The following is a 19,509-nucleotide window of genomic DNA, read 5'->3' on the forward strand; positions in this document are numbered from 1 at the left end:
CTCCATTTGAAGGACTGCCCAGCCCAAATCGGATTAAAGAATATGCAAATTAGAAGAAGTAAGATCAGGGATCCAGAGACCCATCACCTACAGCAAATACACAAGGTCACCTGTTCTCTGGTTCCCCAACTTCAGTGAGATCCATGGTCATTTTGTTAACATTATTTTAAAAATTGTTTCTCAAATTGGATCTATACGTAGATCAATCGGCATATGCATTTTTTTCCATAGGTCAATACCCTCTTGTAACCTCTACGTGGGTGATGCAGTTTTTGAAACACACAAAGATTTTAACTGAGGTTGTGTAATTCAAAATTTCTTGTTCCCCTAACGTGGCCTCAAGAGTCCTCCGAAGGGTAAAGGTTGAGTGACTTTCAGAGATAGGTATCTTAACTAACACGTTCAACGCCTCCCTGATCTCTGAAATCAGGCAAACTGCAAAGCTAGAAGAGGTTTTGAACCTCATATACTGTACCCTGCTTACACACAACCTGGACGAGAGCTCCCTTAGCACTGCCTCTTGTTGGTGCTTTCTTCGCATCCTTTCCTTACACTTTGCGACAGTGCTTTGTTGAAATACTGCAGCTAAGGAAATGGCCAGAAATATTCAAAAAGCAGGAACACGGCTTGAACATATCATTAGGACTTAAAGAAATGAACGGGAAATCAAATTTAAACAGGGCAGGAAGACTTTGTTTTCTGTAAAAGCACTGCAAAAACCTCATGTTGCTTTGATATACACCATGAAATATAGGCTATTGCTGAACAGAGTCTTTGTATTCCAGGACCTGCCTATATGGTTGCAGTTGCCATGAAGAACAGGCCATTACTAAATACACAAGCTGCAGGAAGGAGATTGTTAATGGCCAAAGAATAAATTAGGAGTGCCCAAGGCCCATTAACTTTTGTCCTTGTTGTAATTAGGCAGCAGCCTAGGCCAACCAAACAGGCCTCTATATCGCTCCTGTTGGGAAGAAGATGGTTGGGATCCCTTCCGCCCAGTTGAACTCTGGAGTCTAGTACCAGTTCCTCCCAGGGAATGTGGCATTTCTATGGACACTCTCAGACCTGAACAGAGGGCAACGGGCCATGTTCTCCTCTCCTCGAATAGCTATAGCATAGATCTGAATCTTGAGCCCCGCCAGGCCTTGCCTGCCCGTGCGGCGCAACTCCCCCTGATTCCTGTTTGCAGTTTGGGAACTTGTCCCCTCTTGTGTGTTGCCGCGTTGCCCCTATTCTGGGTGCCCCTTGGGACTGGCCACCATCTGCACATTGAGCAGAGCTTGGAAGAGTTATTATTATTATTTTTTGAATTACAGTTCCTGGAACCCTGTCGCTGGTCTAGCCATGGATCCTGCCATGGCCACGATATAAAACTGTAGTTTATAACGTTCTAAGTTCACAATACAGTAATAAAGAGTTATGAAGGATGATTTTACAAAATAGAGTAGACTAATAAGGGCCTAAGTTGTGTTGGCGTTGTGTGATAGGCAGAATGTGAGCCCTGTGCCGTGACTGGATTGGTCAGAAGGACAGAGAGGGAAAATATGCGTCGGGTATAAAAGTTGTTGTTTGTGCGTTGTAACGGCAGAGAACATACTTGCCAAAGTGTGCTCTCTCTATGCCTGCAGGCATGAAAATAAAACCGCTCACTACTATCCTGGTGTGAATATTTTCATATCAGCCACTAGATTCTAGAACCTGTAGCCCAAAAAAGGTAATTTTCCATCCTTTGAGAAAATGGCAGACATGGTAAAAAAAAATAGTTCCCTGTGAGTGGAAAGCTTGGAAGCACCCCCTCTTTTTCAGTTACAAGCAGTGTATTTCCTATTTTTCATTCCAGATGGGCCACTGTAGCCAGCCCAGGGTAGACATTAGACATTAAATAAGAACACAAACACCCTGAAGTTTAAGAATAAATACATGGTGGGAGCAAGATTCTTATCCTCTGATAAGATAAAGCCTGGTGTCATTTTCCTATGTGCACAGACGGTGCCTACTAAAATGCCACAGAGAGATGAGATGAGGCAGGGACTGGGGTCCAGTGCATGCAGGGACTTGCCCTTCCCTGTCTGAGACTCCACGGTATGAAACCTCTTGAGGGCCAGTTTATACAGTCAACAGAGAGCAGACCATGCCAGATTTTCTTCCACTGCACCACTTCTGGCTGCAGGTGAGGCAGGTCACGTGGCTGGGTACGACAGAGCTGGTGAAAAACTAGTATTTCAGGTCACAGGTACAGCCTACCATTGCCTGGAAAAACTCCTACCACAGTTTGTAGGACTACGAAGCCCAGAATATACCAGGCACCATAGTTAATACAGTAGTTCAGTCTTTCTGGGAGCTGCAGTTTTAAAAAAAACTTTTAAAGTTCTGATTCCTACCACACCAATTTTGGCCGTTCTGGGCCTTAGGAAAGTGGATGCTTGGGTTTAAAAAAAATTCTTTAGGAATCTCATCTCCCCATTAGCCATAGCAGTAACCAACAGGAGTGTTGATTCGTGGCTGTCTGAAAACTAGAGGGTGTGATCAAGACTCAAAGGCCAGCCCTTCATTTAAGGGCTGGGAAGAGCAGGGTGAGAGCCATCAACATTAATGTGTTGGCCACGTATCCCTCTGATGGCAGCTGAGCTGTGAGTGAATGCAAGGGAACTTGGGATGCTGGAAACACTGAAGGGAAACCAGGGAATAAGCTAGAACAGGAAAAGCAGAGCTGAGTCATTCATTGCACTCCTCAGTAAAGTTACTTATTGGGTTGTGACTCCCCAAATCCTCCAGCCAGTGTGGGCATGTGCCGGCTAGGTGCTTCTGAGTTTTCATAAAGGAGAGGGGAGCGAGTTAAAAATAATAATTTGCAAGCTCAGGCTGTAGAGCTAATTGGCTTGCCAGTACAGCAACACAGAACCTGTTGCTCTCGAGCTCTCCAAAGCAGTTATGGGGGTGGGGAAGAGGGTAGAGATGGCACCAGAACACTAGCATTTCCTTTTGCATTCCCAGCTGGGTGATTGCTCTCCTTCCCCCATAGCCCAGTTTCTTTCCATAGCCTACCACACGTCTCTGGCAGCTCTGCCTGTCTAGTGCATGCATTCTCCCAGCATAGACACCGTCGCTTTCAGTGCCTCTCGTGCAATCGTTAGCGTGGAACATATCTTTGGGTGTTGTTGTTTTTCAGTCCTCCGTGCCAACGTGTGAACTTTGTGAATGTTTCCCTCCCCACCCCCTTTTCCTTTTAAGCCCTAATAGTTCTTCTGTCTGTAACTGCTGAAATGGCAAGCTTCGCAAAACACAGGATACATTTGTCTGGCTTCTGAGTCTGCACTTAAATAACCCTCATTGTCTGACTGTTGTCTCACCCATATGCAGTAAGATCATGAGCTCACTGACCACGTGAGACGTGACTCCTGCAAAAGCCAAGTGGGTGACCAGTAAATAACAAAAATAGAAACATAAGGGATCCTTCAAGGGGGGGTGGAAACCTCCCGAAATGGTTGCCCTTAATTTGGGCTGCGGTTTTTCCTTTCTTTTGTAGCTCTGTCAGCAATATCTCACATCCAAAGAGCTGATCCAGGATTACTTAGAGGGGAAAGTAAGGAAAAACACAGAGGCCCACTTGAAGTTATAAAACAGAACGATAAACCACATGGCCAAAGCAGACTCATTCCAGGCTTCCAAGTTTGGACAGGCCCCAAAGGAGCACATCCAGACGACAGACGACTGCGATGTTTGCCTTTTCAAACGTCAGAGTTATGCTTCCTCTTCAAATGGATTCCGAATTGTTGTTCTGTATGAATGTTTAATGTTTTGAATACCAAGTTGAGGGTTGTTTTGTTCCACTCCCCTTCTAATGAAAGCTGCAATGCACAGGAATCTTTTCCTCCCATGTCTCAGAGAGAGGCCGTCGTCCATTAAGTGTTAGTTTATCCACAGAGGTGCTTGTGCAGATCCCAGAGTCGTGGGGAAACAGACCGGAGAGGTCTTTTTGGAGTAGCCTTATTGCCAAGCTTTGGAACTCCCTGCCCAGGGATGTCTGCATTATCTCTTCCTTGCTGGCCTTCTGCCTGAGTTTTAAGACCTCCCTTTTAAGGACAGGCTCCCCACCGCCTTGGTCTTCACTGAAACCTGCTTGGTGGGTTTTACTGTTTTATTTAGCTGTCCTTTGTAGTTACTTCTCTTTTAACAATGATACTTCTAAGGAGCTTTTATTGTATTTGTAACCCCTCCCTCTTGGATTTTTTAGGGAGCATGTAGGGTGGGGATAAGTAAGTGTTTTTTGCAGTATTCGATGCCATGCTTCTAAACATTCAGACAGTGAATCTTATCTGCCTGAGACACTGGAGTGGGTCTTTTCTAACAAGGCATTAGACTCTACAGCCTACAACCTATTGCAGATTCTCACTAGAAGAGCCCCTATGGACTCATTGGGATTTATCCAAGTGTTGATGTACCACAGATGTACTGCTTTCAATTAATCTGCTCTATTTGGGACTAGAGATTGTATTTTGCCAAAGTGCTCCACGTCTGAACCCCTTATGTTCTACTCTGCCATCATTATATAAGATCTTGGCCTTGACTGGTGGCTCTTGAAATGAAGAAATGTTGTCACATGCCAGTGACTCTCGGGGAAGCTAAAACAAGCCGTAGTCTGCAACTACAACAACAACATTGGAGGGCATTCTACTGTAGGGCAAGAAGTACTGTCTTATGCATATAGCCTGAATGTGCGAGGATGACATCAAGTCTAGAAACAGAATACCCAGAAGTGGTTTCCCCTTCCCTTCTTCCAGGGGTGCCCTGGGACTAGGCAGCTTTCCCAAGGCCACCCAGGCTGGCTCCTCCCCTGGGAGGCACAATGGGGGGCTGAGCTCCTGAACTCTGTCTCCACAGCCAGATACCTAATGCACTGAACTATCCAGCCGGCTGGAATTGCTCTTAGCTATTGATTAATCCACTAACATACATTGCTGACCTTTTGTCCCTGCGCCTTCCCTGCCTATCAGACCAACTGTTTGGAAGGAGGTTTGTAAAGTTTCCCCTTCGGTGAGTCTTTTCCAGTGCTTAGAAGTGTTGCTTTTGTAGACTGCCAACTCCGGGACTCTCCCAGAAGTTGGAGTTCAAGGAAGTATTTATTTGGTTGTTGTGGGTTTTTCGGGCTCTTTGGCCATGTTCTGAAGGTTGTTCTTCCTAACGTTTCGCCAGTCTCTGTGGCCATGGGCATCTTCAGAGGACATTTCATTTATTTATTCCTTGAACTTTCTAGACCACCTGATTAATGCTAGATATTACTCTGGGCAGTTAACAGTCAAATGAAAACAACTACAGTAATATAACAATAAAATAAACAATAAAGGATACAGTAATCAAATCAAATCAAAACATCGTAAGACAAATAGACCAGGAACATCAAACAACATTGGATGGGCAGCACAAATTGGCTAAATCATGTGAGGATGCCATTGAAAGCCTCTGTAAAGAGCATCCTCTTAAAAAAACCTCTTAAAAGCTGTGAGGGAGGGGGCTAGGCGCAGCTGAACTAGAAGCCAATGCCAAAGAGATAGCTTGATTTCTGGTGATTTTTTTTCTGGCCACCTTTGATGTGGCAACCCAAAGGAGCATGAGTTGGTAGGATCTGGTGATGCGGGTTGATGTTTTTGGGGAAAGGCACTCCAACAAATAAAGAGGTCTCATGGAATCTATATCACAAGACCACCACCAGCAACGTATTAAACATGTTTTGACTCTGTTAGAAAGCAGAATAACACACAGCTAACTGACTCCTGACTTGATCATCAACTTGAGAATTTAAAGGAGTTAATTAGCACTTGGCACTCCCTTGTCATTATCTCTAGGCCAGCTAATGTTGCCACAGAACTTATAGGAAACCAAAATGGCCTGATTACTGAGGGGAGCTGAGAAAGGGGGTGGTCTGGCTGTTGGGCAGAGAGAAGTCAGGAGTCAGAAAATCCTGTCACTTACTCTTTTGTTGAAAGGCCAGTTTGTTAAAATGGGCAGGATAATTTAGAGCAAGGACCACACCAAGTCTGGGAGTCTAGATTCTAGTGGGCAAGGCTTCTTCAGTCATCACTTTTCCACATGTACATCTCACAATAAGAGTGCACCTAAATTTGGATGTCACAAACAAATTTTCAAAACTCCGATATGCTGCGGATACCCTTGGCTTGGATGTATCTCCCTGGTGGTTGTTCTCCCTAGTGGTAAGACCCAGGATTTGTTGCTACATTGGATGTGAAAAACCATCAGGATTCTATTGCACAGTAGTTGGTTCTGTTGATGTAGATGATAGAGCTGCTTAACACATTGCTTGGTAGATACTCCAGATATTTTAAGTACACACTAAAATTTTAAATTGCAAGTGAGGCAAACATGTGTTTGGAAGCTTGCAGGTACACAGAATGGTCACAACTATCGGTCAAGTAGAAGACAACCTCAGAAATCAGCTTGAGTTACCTAATGAATAGTATTACTGTTTTGTTGTGTGATGTTTTTGCTTTGGAAGAGTAAAACCTGAGAGGTAGTGAAGAACCTCAGGGAGATTTGACTTTGCAACTCTTTTATATGGCTTGTGTGATGTGTCTGCATTGGAAGAGCAGGGCAGGGCAGAACCACAGGCTTAGGCAGCGACAGGATGCTCGCTGTGCTTGTACAGACAATGAGTGAGGCAGCCTGTCACTGAGGGCTCCCCCATACACAGATCAGTTCCTTGCACTTAAAAAAACAAAACAAAACTCAGGGAGAATAGTTGTATGGTAGCCTTTTCCCTAAAATGGGTTTTTGTCACAAGGGATTGCTTTATGGTGTGACCTTCCCACTATAGAGCGTGGTTCCTTTCTCGTTAAATTGCAAGATTATATCATCCAATACAGCCTTTGCCCAATGCACACCTGCAGCAGCATTTCCTGAATGTGCTGGGAACTATGATCCACAAAAGCAACACTTCCACGTTCTAGTGCTGTCTGTGTGTGTTTGCAACCACAACAGACGCACATTACACAGAAAGAAACAAGGAACACATCTTAATCTTCTCCAGTTGTTCAAGGCAATCTTTCTTGTGTCAGAGAATCACAACTTTCTGTGCCGAAAGCACTAATGTTTTTCTGCAGGGAACCATTTGTCATTCTTGATGTTGCTGATCCTAAAAAGCTGGCTCATACGGTTCCCCCCTCCCTCCCTCCCTGTTAAAAAGCAATGAGGGCCAGAGGATGTGGGAGCCTGCAAAGGCAAGCTGACCATGAAAATTAAAACCATCCAGAGTAAAGATCTCTCCTTTCTTGCTGTACGGATCAGGAAGGGTTCTCAAAATCTTAAGAGTATAGCTCAGAGCTAGACCAAAGCACTGTGACTCCCGTGGAAGAAAATCCAAGCGTATCTTCTCCATACCTGCTTATTACCATGTGTTGCATCCCCTTCTCTGGAACGGCTCCATTTCAAGCCAGGCATTGACACAAATGGAAGCCAGTCCCCCTTCCATGCTGTTGTACAGCAGCCATTCCTTGGCGGTGGTGGTGGTAGGGCTTGTACAAGAAGATTCTGCCCTGTGGGTCTGAATTTTTTTGTTTCTGATTTATCATCTCCCAAAGACGTCTCCTGACCTGCTGGCAGCTTTGCCTGGCGGCTGCCTGCACCTATAGAACTGGAGGAGCAAACATTGCCTGCAGTAGGTTCTCAAAGCACAAGTCTGTTAATGGTAAAACAGCTTCAATTCCAAATTGCACTGGTGCCTTTCAGAAATTGCATTTCTCCCGCTAGAGTCACGTTTCACTCCTTTTACACTCTCGAATGTACGCCTTGGCTTGACTCACAGAAATCGGCAAGAGTTTTGTCCGTTTCTCAAAAGCCGGCCACAGAGACTGGCGAAATGTTAGGAAGATCAACCTTCAGAACACGGCCAAAGAGCCCGAAAAACCCACAACAACCATTAGATACTGGCCGTGAAAGCCTTCGCGAATATATTTTTGAATTGATTAGTTGAAAAACAGATGAATTTGGCAGAAGATTTCCTTAATCCTGTAGCAGATCGACTATCAGATCTTCTCAGACCTGCTTCTGAAATATCACAACCCCCAGATATTTCCAATGAAACGTATTGGGCCACTTTTAGCTGCCCCTAAATGCCTGTAATCCAGAAATGTGGGACAGCCTGCCCTTTGCCTATAAACAAAGCAATATGTTGCTTGTTGGACTAAAGTGACGCAGCATTGCCAGGCTATCATTTGGTTCTATATCTAAAAACACTACCAGGCTGTGATCTCGCAACACCATTCTTATTCTGTGATTGCGACAAGGCCTTCCTTAATGTGGAGAACTAGTATCACAGCAGAGGTTTCACACCTCCCACTGTTTGCGGATTGATGATCTTGCTTTCTTTTGTGATTGGTCTTCAGAGGAAAACACAAGTTTCATTTGCAAATATGGAGGCAGGCGGTGCATCATGGCCTCTCCCAATTTGAAGAGACCCTTGTCCAGCAGGCTGAGGCAAAGAGGCCATCTTGAAAGCAGCAAAATCAGGGAGACAGGGAGACAGGGGACAGATTGTATTTGTCTTCAGTGTGGAAGGGATTGTGGCTCTCGAATTGGCCTTCTCAGCCACACTAGACGTTGTTCCAAGTCCTCCATACAGAGCCCGTTACCATAGTCTCTCGAGACTGAAGGATGCCTAATCTAATGATTGCTCAGTCTTCAAGGTACATCTGAACAGGGGGGCATTTTGGAAGACTTGTGTATTTCAACCACCTTTGGAGGTTCGTTTGACCCTAAGCTGCTTGCACTTAACAAACAAAACAAAGTTCTGCATCCAGTTAGACCAAAGTCTGTGAAAGAGCTAGACTCTGTAATTTCACAACTCATATAATGGATGCAAAACAGGCTGATGTGCATGACCTCTCTTTTGCACAGTTCATTCTGCTTTATTTTATATTTTATCAGTGGGAGTGTACAGGAAAGCTGCACTCCTCTTGGCTTGTAAGATTTTCTGCAGCTCCTCCAGATCTGCCTTTACATGTATTTCTCATCGGTAAGTGATGGAAATGAGCCACTCTTCACGCCTTTTTTTTTTCCTTAAATGAAAGCTGCAATTCTCAAGCAGCTGAATTCTGGCTCAGTGCTGTTCTCTATCCTTTTTCTCTGCTTCCAGGCAATGACAACTTCAACCCATTTCAGCTCCCATTCCAGTCTTCTATTACTCTCAACTCGGTACAACCTCCTGCTCCTGTACGTGCCTTTAGATTTCTTTGTTCATCTCAGAGTAAAGTAACTTCTATTTATGAGCATGCTCATGAAGAGAAAAGGAAAGGAAAGGGCTGGGAAGACACGCACGCTTCTCTAACAAGTACAAGGTGTCCCATATGTCTCTGTCTCAGTATAATCAGTCATTACGTGATCCTCTGCTTCTAGCCTGGAGGGCTACTCTTAACTTTCAACTAACATATAAAACACTGTACAAGCTTATCCAGTCTTGCACAGCATGCCAACAGCCCGCTCTGTCCCAGTTTTGTTCATTTAGCAAATGAGACCTATCGGGGATGATTATTCAGGTGGAAGTCTGTGCAAGCTCCTTACAGTTGGAGTTTTCAGAGCAAGTGAGAGATACCAATTTCAAGAAAGCCAAAACAGGTGATAACCAGTGTTTGTTGGCCTAGGCAAATGAGGGCAAAGGCTGGTCTGGATTGACACAAGCCTGTGCTAATTTAAAAAAGAAACATCAGTAGCAGGAAGCCCTGCCCCCTTTGAATCACAAACGGGAAGTCAAATCTAATAGGAATGGCTTTTTACCAGTCTCGTGCTCCCCTCTATCATAATGTCTTTTCCCTCCTTTTGTGTCAGCTTGTTTTGTCTGGATCACTGTGACATCCAACCGTTTCACTGTTTCATTCTTGAGCATAACTCTGGAATACCATCTGTGACTGGAGTTCCCAAAGTAGAATTTCAGGTGCTACTCATGTTGCCATTCTTTGTGTTTTTAACACATAGTATTCTTTTCCTTCTATAAGACGCCCTCATGTATAAGATGCCCCCACTTTTCTAACCCCAAATTAAGAAAACTTCGCTTTGAGTATTCAGCCTCTCGGCTCAGAACGCTAAGACATTACGAGTCCCGGTTGAATTTGAGCCTACAGGCTCCACCTCCCATGTTTCAATTGGTTTGTACAGCATCAGCTGACATCAGTTACATAAGGCTCATGATTAGAGGAAGCTAAATTTCCTGACTGTAGGAAGCTAAGTCTCCTAATTGGAGGCAGCCTGTTTGCAGAGGCAAGATATGGGCCGTTTTGTTCTCTCCTGAGCTTACTTCCATGTATAAGACTACCCTCAATTTTTAGTGTAATGATTTTAGACAAAAGTATAGTCTGATACATCACTGATTCTTTAGGTTTTGAATCTATATTTAATTATCTGATATAATCATCTTAGAACTGCAGAATTGGAATGGACTCTATGGATCATCAAAGCAAAGCGTGCTGCTTGTATACCGCCCCATAGTGCTTCAAGCACGCTCTGGGTGGTTTACAAGTTAATTATGCAGGCTACACATTGCACACACACCCCCAGCAAGCTGGGTACTCATTTTACCGACCTCGGAAGGATAGAAGGCTGAGTCAACCTTGAGCTGCTACCTGGGATTGAACCCCAGGTCATGAGCACAGTTTTAGTTGCAGTACAGCAGTTTAACCACTGCGCCACGAGGCTGCGGTGAAAGCTGCAATCCAAAGTCCAGTGGTGAATCAAACTCACAACCTCTTGCTCCACAGCCAGAGACCTAAACCACTGAGCTCTCCGGCAATGCACAGTTATAGGTTTTCATGTATTCTCTGTGCAGGTGACATAGGCATCAGAATCCATAACTGTGAGAAAGCTGAGAATATGCAAAGATTTTTTTAAAAAGAAATACTCTTTGTCTGAATGAGACCAGTGATAATTCTCCAGACTCGTCTGAATCATGCATGATCCCAGCCAGGCTGAAGGAGTTAGGAAACCTTCCTCTACCCACTCACTTCACTGCAGGACACCTTTGGTTGGTCCCACTTGGCAGATTTACTGCCCGAAGAGTCGTTCACCAGCAGCAAATCCCCTATGCATTCTGAGCAGTGTGAGCATCTCTCAAGCATGGTTCTAGTTAATTATATTTGGGGAAAACATGCCACCCTTCTCCCCCAAATTCTGGGAAGCCAGAGCGGTGGAGTGAACATGGTGTTGGGAGATGCAGGTCAGCCACGGACCTCAGCTGGGGACCTTGGGCCTTGTCCCTCACTCTCCCTCAGCTTCAGCTACTTCACAGGGCTGTTGTTGTTGTGAAGATAAAGTGGGGAGGAAGAGAGCCATGCGCACCATTTGGACCTCACTGGTGGAAAGGAAAAACACAGATTAACCATCCGCAGTTCATGAACCAAGTTGGGGGGGACATTTCACCCCAAAATGTCAGGGGTGGTGATAGTTGTGAGCTCTGAATGTAACTAGCGAACAAATAGATGGCACACCTTCTAGTGTCTGCCCTCGAAACTGAAATGATGTTTGGCAACTGCCCCTCAGTTCTAAGATTCCCCCTCGGTGCCCAGCCAAACTCCCAACCCTTTTAGGAAAGAAAGTTGAACTGGCTGCTCAGAACAGCCTTTGGGTCGGATGAGATTTTGTCCTGTTTATGTGGGAGGGGCAGTTGCTTTGGTTACTGCCTCAGACACAAAGTGACCTATAAAGGAGTGAATGCACAAATAGTTACTGGGAAAACACTAGGCGTCTCCCATACCCACTTTATTATTCCTCGGACTGCTCTCTGTGCCTGTCACAAGTGACTAGAGAAAATTTCCCCCAGGTGAAAAACCAGGAAGAGATTCCTGTTGTTTATCAAAGGTTGCTGAACATACACACCCAGTTCTTGTAAGGGAGAAGCCCCTTCCTCCCTCCCTCCCTCCCTCCCTCCCTCCCTCCCTCCCTTCCTTCCTTCCTTCCTTCCTTCCTTCCTTCCTTCCTTCCTTCCTGCCTGCCTGCCTGCCTGCCTGCCTTCCTGCCTGCCTGCCTGCCTGCCTGCCTGCCTGCCTGCCTCCCTCCCTCCCTCCCTTCCTTCCTTCCTTCCTTCCTTCCTTCCTTCCTTCCTTCCTTCCTTCCTTCCTTCCTTCAAACTGCCGTGGATTGAGCTGACTTCTTGGCCTGCCACAGGTCTTTCTTACACATTACATAGTGAAAGTCAGAATGAGGGAAGCTGAGCCTTTTCCCATGAGCTTCAGTGCAAAAATACATCCCCCTGGGGTTTGGGAGACAAGGGTAGGTGGCATTCTGCCCCATGTAAAATGGTATTGAAAGAGCGCCCCTCTGCTTGCAAAGTGCTTTTGCACTGCCTTCGGGACCTTGTGTAGGTGGCAACTGTTACAAAACGAAGCATGGAACAATTAAAACCTTTGGCCACAGTGCTGAGTCTCTTGCCTCTTCTCTTTTCTATTGAGCTAACTGCTGTCCCAACCGTGCTACTTAAGCCCGCCATCCAGGAGAAAGAAGCCAAGGAGGAGGGAAGTATTTTTAAAACAGTAATAACAAAGAGAGCAGTGGCTGGCCGCCAGTGTCCCTATTTGACTCCCGCTTCCCCAACCCACTCTCGAATGACGTTTGCTGGGCTCTTTTCTACCCTCCCTCTCCCCAGAGGCATCGGCCGCCAAGCCCTCATTCTCAGTATCAAAGAACGAGAGTTTCCCCCAGCAGCCTCCTCTGCTGAAGTTTCCAGTCGGGTTTATGAGCTTAAGATCCTTTTGTCCCTGTGTTTAAAAGGAAGCATGGGAGAGGTCTGGGCAAGAGTAGAGCAGGGTTGGATTCATGGACAGTTTGCCACATTCGAACAACAAGGGAAAGGATGAAATATTCTTCATTAAACATGAAAGCTGCAGCAAGGGAGGGTGGTGAAAGCTGCAATCCAAAGAATGCGTTGTGGAAGGAACGCCCTTCCAAGCTAGTGGGACTTCGTTCTCAATAAAGCATTTAGGTGGGAGGCATCCTCTTTGGGGAGCCGCTGGACCTCAGGAATAGCCATTCCGTTTGGGAAGCATGCCTTCTACACATACCAAATTTTCCTCACTTGCCTGAGCCCAGCAAAGCTCTGGGTTCACTGGAGACAGAGAAGTGCACAAAGTGGGAGCGAGGGTGGGCCACAGAAGACCCTGGTGATGCCGACAGAACTCTGTTGTTGTTGTTGTGAGGAGAGACACATTCATTCCAGCGGGTCTTGCTCTTGTGGATCCTACCCAGTGTGATCAAGGAGAATTTTCTATCTCAGCTGCCAAGGGTTACCCTCAGCCAGTCCTATATTGTGCACAATTGTCCTACAGAATACCTGGAATGAACGTGTCTAGCATTAAAGCCAAAACCTGGCCGGAGGGGGGTGGGAGGGGATCTCTCCTGCCTCCCTCATGAGAAGAAGCAAACAAGCAAACGGCTGGCGATTGACATTCACTTCGTAGCACTCTGGCCAGCAGCTCCCTTGACAAAAGCAAACGCTGACCCGGTAAGCGCCAACCCTGACTGTTTTTGGAAGAAGGCCATACTATTAATACTACCTAGCATTTTAGTCAGCATGAAGAACAGTATATCCAGAAGGCGTGTGGGGCTTTTTGATATCCCTTTGGATATTTCTGGAGGAAAAGTAGAACTTCTTGAGAAATAAAGAAGCAAAGAGATCCCTGGCAATTTAGAAGTAACATCTTACACTCTGCTTTAAGCAGCGATCACCCAACTCCTCTGTGTACACGGCTCTTTTGCCTTCCCTTCCCGCTTGTGGCTTTTGATCAGCGCACCCCTCTCCTTTTCATCTGTTCAATTTCTAGCTGTCCTTCAACAAACTGGCAGCTTACAATAAGTTCCACTGTTAGGTTCCTCGGAGAGGCAGGGTACAAATACGGACGGTGCCAGGAAATGGAAGATGTTTACAACACCAAAAATATCCTGCATTGTTTTTAAAAATACCAACCCACCAATAACAGTGCTTTGCATCAAAAAAGCTATTCCGTTGATTATAAAGCAACACTGGCAAAGTCAAAGCAGAAAATAATGTTTCAAAAGCAGGACACTAGGTTAGATGAGGACTGGAGAAAGCAGGGTAAGAGAAAGGAAGAGCAGAAGGTAGCAATTATAGTTCAATGTTCATTAAGTACACGCTTGATTTAACTACCTGTTACAGAAGCAACTGGAGCTAAAACGTAAACTTCAAAGTTTACAGTTGCTCTCATTAACCTGTCTTGGGTGCTTCAGATCTGAAGGCAGCATGAAGGCAGAATATCAGCCCACTGTCCCACCCCAGCCGTGACCACCGCCAAGCTCTTAGAAATCAGCCCTTAGGCCAGCTCATGACTAACCTGTATGGGTCCTTAGGTGAGCTTTCAGGTGGGAAGATTTGCCGTATATCTTTTCGCACCCCACATAGTGGCATTTATGCTTTTTCAGAGGTAATTCAGGGTCAGGCCGGCATCTTCCTCTCCTGTTCCTTTGTTTGGGGCTTGGTTCGCTCATAGCTGCCAGGCTGGTAGGTGTGGCTGCTTTGCCTCCTCCACGCTTGCCGGCCGGCAAGATACTTTCTTCCCCAAAATCTTCATGAGGCAGGGGAGGGTTTTGTGTCTCTCCTCGGTTGACACTCTCTGTTTTTTCCACCTGCATTGAGGAAGGTTTTGGAACATGCTCGTTGAGGCCAGCTAAAATGCTGGCCACCACGTAGACAGAAGACCCACCTCCACCGTCTCTCCCGACCTCTTTCACTTCATGTTTCTCCTCCCGGTTTGAGACAGCCAGAGCGGAACCTCTCCCAATGGGGTGCGCAGATGGTTCCCCTACAGGGTTATGTATTATAGCACAATTGGACATAAAAACAAGGCACTCGGCGGCAGAGTAGGCAGCAGTTGCCATTTTCCACACCTCCCTTAGGTGTATGAATCAGTGTTAAGATTTCCTTTCCTGTTCAGTGGGAAACAGATATACCGGAAAGCTCCCACACATGTGCACCTTTTTGAAGAACTGATGATAGCTGGTTTCTCAGCTCCCAAAAAAGTAGGTGTTTTTTTGTGTGTGGTGGTCACACCCAGTTTCTTTCTTGCTCAAGAAAAAAGGCATCCAGAGAAAGCGAGAAGCAAAACAAACCCCATCCAGAACAGCTTGTTGCTTGAAAGAGAATTGACGACGACGCCGGCTGTCCACAATAACAAACCTGCAATTTCTCCAACCTCTCCATCACACTCTGATGGCAGAACTGAGCCGACCCGTTATTGCACCGTGGATTGCTTCAGACCCCCAGGGGGTGTGGCTTTGCCAAACATCTGGCCGTGATGTCACAGAGGAGCTGCATCCTGGGCTGGTCAGGTTAGCAGAAAACGGAGAGACTTGAGCTGCTGCTGAAGCAACTGCTTCTGCTTCAGCTTGTGGAGAGAGCCAGTGAGAAGAGCAGCAGCAGCAGCAGCAGCAGCAAAGGACAGGGGGAAAAAAAAACACACACAATGTGGCTGAGAGCTTGAGCTTGGCAGAGGCAGAACGACAAGTTAAATGAAAGGAAGGAACTGATTGGCTTGGGCCAGGCCAATGGAAATGAGGAGATCTACATTTGCACATTTCCATGGGCTAATGAATTTCTTTTTTTCCTGCATGACCCAACAGAAGGCCAGCAACTCCAGATTACTCTTTGGCTCTTCTCATGCAAGGTAAAAGCTGGAGAGAAAGAGTTTGCCTTTTCCTCTAGCCTTGGCAACCTTTAAAACAGTAGATGTGCTCTTGCTCCCACACACCTTGCCTTGCCTCAGATGACTTACGATGCACCTTATAATGCAGTTGTTAACCTCTTAATGGTATTTAGACACATTCCTTCTGCAGTGCTTTAACGGCTGTGAGGCATAATACAGTAAACGGTTTACTAGGAAGAGGCAACTGAAGAGGCCTGGGAGTCTCCAGAATACATCAGACCCAAGAACAGAAATGCAGAGGTGCCACTCGTAACACCAACCCAGGAGTGTTTCACAGGGCTGTGGGTAACAAAGCAGCTGACCACAAAAAATACGTGGTGGAACAGAGAGGCCCAGAAAAGCTATGTCAGTCATACAGAGTTTGCTTCAAGTCTGCTACCATTATAAAGCAATAGCTTCCAAATCTGGAAAAAAGTAAAATAAAAATCTGCTGGTGACTTTAGTCAGCCTCAGAAAATGTTTGTTACCTGAAGGCAAATGGCTACTTGATCCATCTTCGACAGCAGTCAAGTGTATCGGGCATAATCTGCTTACTCAGACTAACATGGCTACTTCTTCTAAAACTACAGCTGTCAAGTAGTATGTTGGAGTGCCTCGTATGTTCTTCATGTCACAGTTATAGGAGCAACGGAATTTTGAAGGAAAGGCCAATAGCAGTGCAAACATTTTTTAAAAAAAGATACGTTAAAGCTCTTGAGATTGGGGGGGGGGGGGAATAAGTCTGATAATCTTATGTCTTCCCTGGTCAAAACTAGTCCCATGTAGAGTCCTAATGAATAGTCACATTTTTTTTCTCATCCTCAAAGAGAAGTAAAAGGGTGTCTTTACAGAGCCAGAATTCCCATCAAAAAACTTTTAACAACCGTTAATTTTTTTGCTCTCACACCAGGCAGAAGCAGTAGTAGCCAAGCAAACCTTGCATTTTATATAGAATCATAAAATATAAGCTATCCATGCAGAATACAGGAGGGTTTTTGTGTGTGTCTGTAAAATACAAATTTTGTGCAAAAACCAGCAATGCAAATTATTTGCAAAAAGAAAAAAAAAAGGCCTTGAAATGCAAACCATACACAAACCACCTCCTAATCCCCACCAGCTGGAGATTACATGTGTTTGTTCTCCCCCACCAGCACAAAATAAGTGAGAATTTCATCTCTTGATACAGAATTTATTTTAACAAGTACTAAATAACCCCAATCACAAGGACGGCTACTTATACTTTATTTCCAGGAACAACTCTTTGGATTTTGAACATCAGGGCAACATTTGTACAACTGTGAGATGAAAAGTGAAATTTTTCAGTACAGTCCTGTGCATATCTAAATTCTGTTGAGTTCAGAAAGATCTACTCCAGGTGAGCATGTATTCCATTGAAGTCCTTCCCATCTTCTGCTGTTCTCGTTTACAGTCAGAAGGGAATACGAGAAATGGATAGCCTCCCCTTTTAAAGGGGAGATAACAGGAATCCTCTGCTCCTATTTGGTACCCTGTTTCTATCCTTGCCTTCTATGCCTTAATAAATCACCTAATTGACTCTGACACATAGGCAAATTATTTTTCCCTGTGCCAAAAAAGGAGCACATATTTGCTTGTCAAGGTCTTTTCCTGATCATCATTCAGTTTCCCCTAGTGATTTTGATGAAACATGATATTGCTTTATTGTCCCCTTGCTGTTGTAATTGATGTTATTGTGTTTTGCAGATTCTAACACTGCAGTATTTTAAACCTCTTTGGGATTTTGGAAATCAAAAGTGTTATTCCACTGTCATAATAAAAGAAAAGAGATAGCTGGCTCACATGATTGATAGAAGTGGAAATCAGCCTTATCTACTCTCTTGTATTAGAGCAGGCACAACCAAGAAAGGGACACAATGCTATTAAGGAGAGGAAAGCCTATGTAATGGCTTTTCTCCATGTTTTGGATTGCCTGATTGTCAGCTGCACATCAACAAATCTCCTGGTTTGTGTTGCAAAGCATGGGAAATTTACTTTTTTAGAGTGCATCTTTTTTGTAGAGTGCCACAACCTCTGATCCAAAAAGAGTACCTTGTCCTGGGTCTAGCATGTGAGGGGTAAAAAAAACAGTCCTTCTGTGTCCATAAAGGAAGGGATGCCATGCCCGGTAGAAGTGAGGAACTGTGCTCGTTCTCTCTCTTCCCTAAGTGCAGAAGCATCAACAGAAGGATCCCAGGGGCCTGGTATTTTAGAGGATGGGGTACTTGTTCTCCTCACTTCCTGGTATGCCTCTGCTCATCCCGAATTAAGCCTTATTCTTTGAGCTACCAAACGGTAGTGCAACTTTTGTGAATATTTGGAAACCCCTGCTTGGCTGATCTGTTTCACAGTAAAGTACAACGATTTTCAATACAAGCAACAGAGACCATAGGGAGGGAAGATTTCACAAGTTGCCACTAAATCTCACCTCGTGAAAAAAATTATGGGATGAATAAGGTGGCTGCCATTTTTGAGAATAATAAAAGAAGTTTTAAAAAAGGTTTCAGAAAGGCTAGTGATGGTTTTTAGATGGGGTGCAGGTTGAATCTACCCTTAATTTCTGGAACAGAACTGATTAGTATTTAACAGTATTAAAAGCAATGGCTAAAACCCTGTTGCTTAGTGGCATGTTTGTGGTGATTTCCTGGGGTTAAAGACTTCTCCCATCCTGAGACTCCCAAAGGTTTGCCCAGGCCCAAAGGAATCTTTAGGGAGCCTCAATGGCTGGGGAACAGGAAGCTTTCAATTAAATTAAATTAAAGATTAACATTGTGGGCTGATGACATTATCCTCATTGATGCCTGCGTCGCTCCTCAGCTGGTTTTCGGCCAATATGATAATGGAAAACACCAGTCCATGGCAATTTAACAAAACCCTGTCCAATCATTTAAACAAAAAGCAGCTTGCAATAAAAAGATATTTCAAGTCCATTTGATTATAAGCAGGAAAGGAGTTAGATGTATCTTTCTTGAGAAGAGGTTCCATGAATACAGGATACCACTGAAATGTCCCTTTTCCCTGTATGCACAAGTCTGAGGGACCTTAATGGTGGTCCTTCAAGCAGAGTCTTTGGGGCTGTTCTCAGGGCTTGGACAGGTTCATATAGTGGAAGTGGCTCTTCCACGAGCCTGTAATCCATCTGCTTACTGCTTTCAACATCAGCATTTCCAGTTTGGCACAGAAGTGAATAAGTAACCAGTGCAGCTTGTTTAAAATCTGTCTGATATATGCAGCTTCTGTATAAGCTGTAAAAATATCTGAACTGTCCATTTTACGGTAGATTGTAGTAGTCAAGTCTAAATGTAATGAAGCTAGGAGTAACGGTGGCAGGATCTGTCACTTCTTGATAGAGCCACAGTTGGTTTACCACCCTAAGCCAGTGAAAGGCACTACTATGATTCCCAGTCACATGAGCTTCCAGAGGTGGAAAAGATTTCAAGAAGACCCTCCAGCTGTAAACATGGCCACAGATTGAGTGCAGTCCCATCCGATAAACAGTTTTAAACCTCCATCCAGGCCACTTAATGGCTCTGCCCACATTACTTCCAATTTAGCTGGATTAAAGTTCCACTTTGGGGGGCCTCATCCACCCCCAAACCTCTCCAAATGTTCCACAATCTCTCTGGGATCACCATCTTAAAAAAAAGAGAGCTAGAGATATAGGTGTTATGGATAAATATTCAGCACAGGTCTCCAGATGACACTCCCTCCCTCACATTACAACAACTTCACATTGTTTCTGTGTTTCCATGCTCACCGGTTTTGCCAAGAATGTTTTGTTCAGTTCATCTTCTGATTCAGC

General features: G+C 44.9%; 1 protein-coding gene across 1 annotated transcript in view; it reads right to left on the minus strand.

Annotated features, from left to right (window-relative positions):
• Positions 1-19,425, minus strand: part of KLF13 (KLF transcription factor 13) — a 35,200-nt gene extending 15,775 nt beyond the window's left edge. The window contains exon 1 of the mRNA XM_020784741.3: positions 14,346-19,425. Coding sequence (XP_020640400.3) covers positions 14,346-14,889 — 544 coding nt within the window. The 5' untranslated portion in view covers positions 14,890-19,425. The remainder of the gene's footprint in view (positions 1-14,345) is intronic.
• Between the last annotated feature and the right edge of the window lie 84 nt (positions 19,426-19,509).

Source organism: Pogona vitticeps, chromosome 12 (genome assembly GCF_051106095.1).
Source record: "Pogona vitticeps strain Pit_001003342236 chromosome 12, PviZW2.1, whole genome shotgun sequence".
In the NCBI taxonomy this organism is placed as follows: Eukaryota; Metazoa; Chordata; class Lepidosauria; order Squamata; family Agamidae; genus Pogona; species Pogona vitticeps.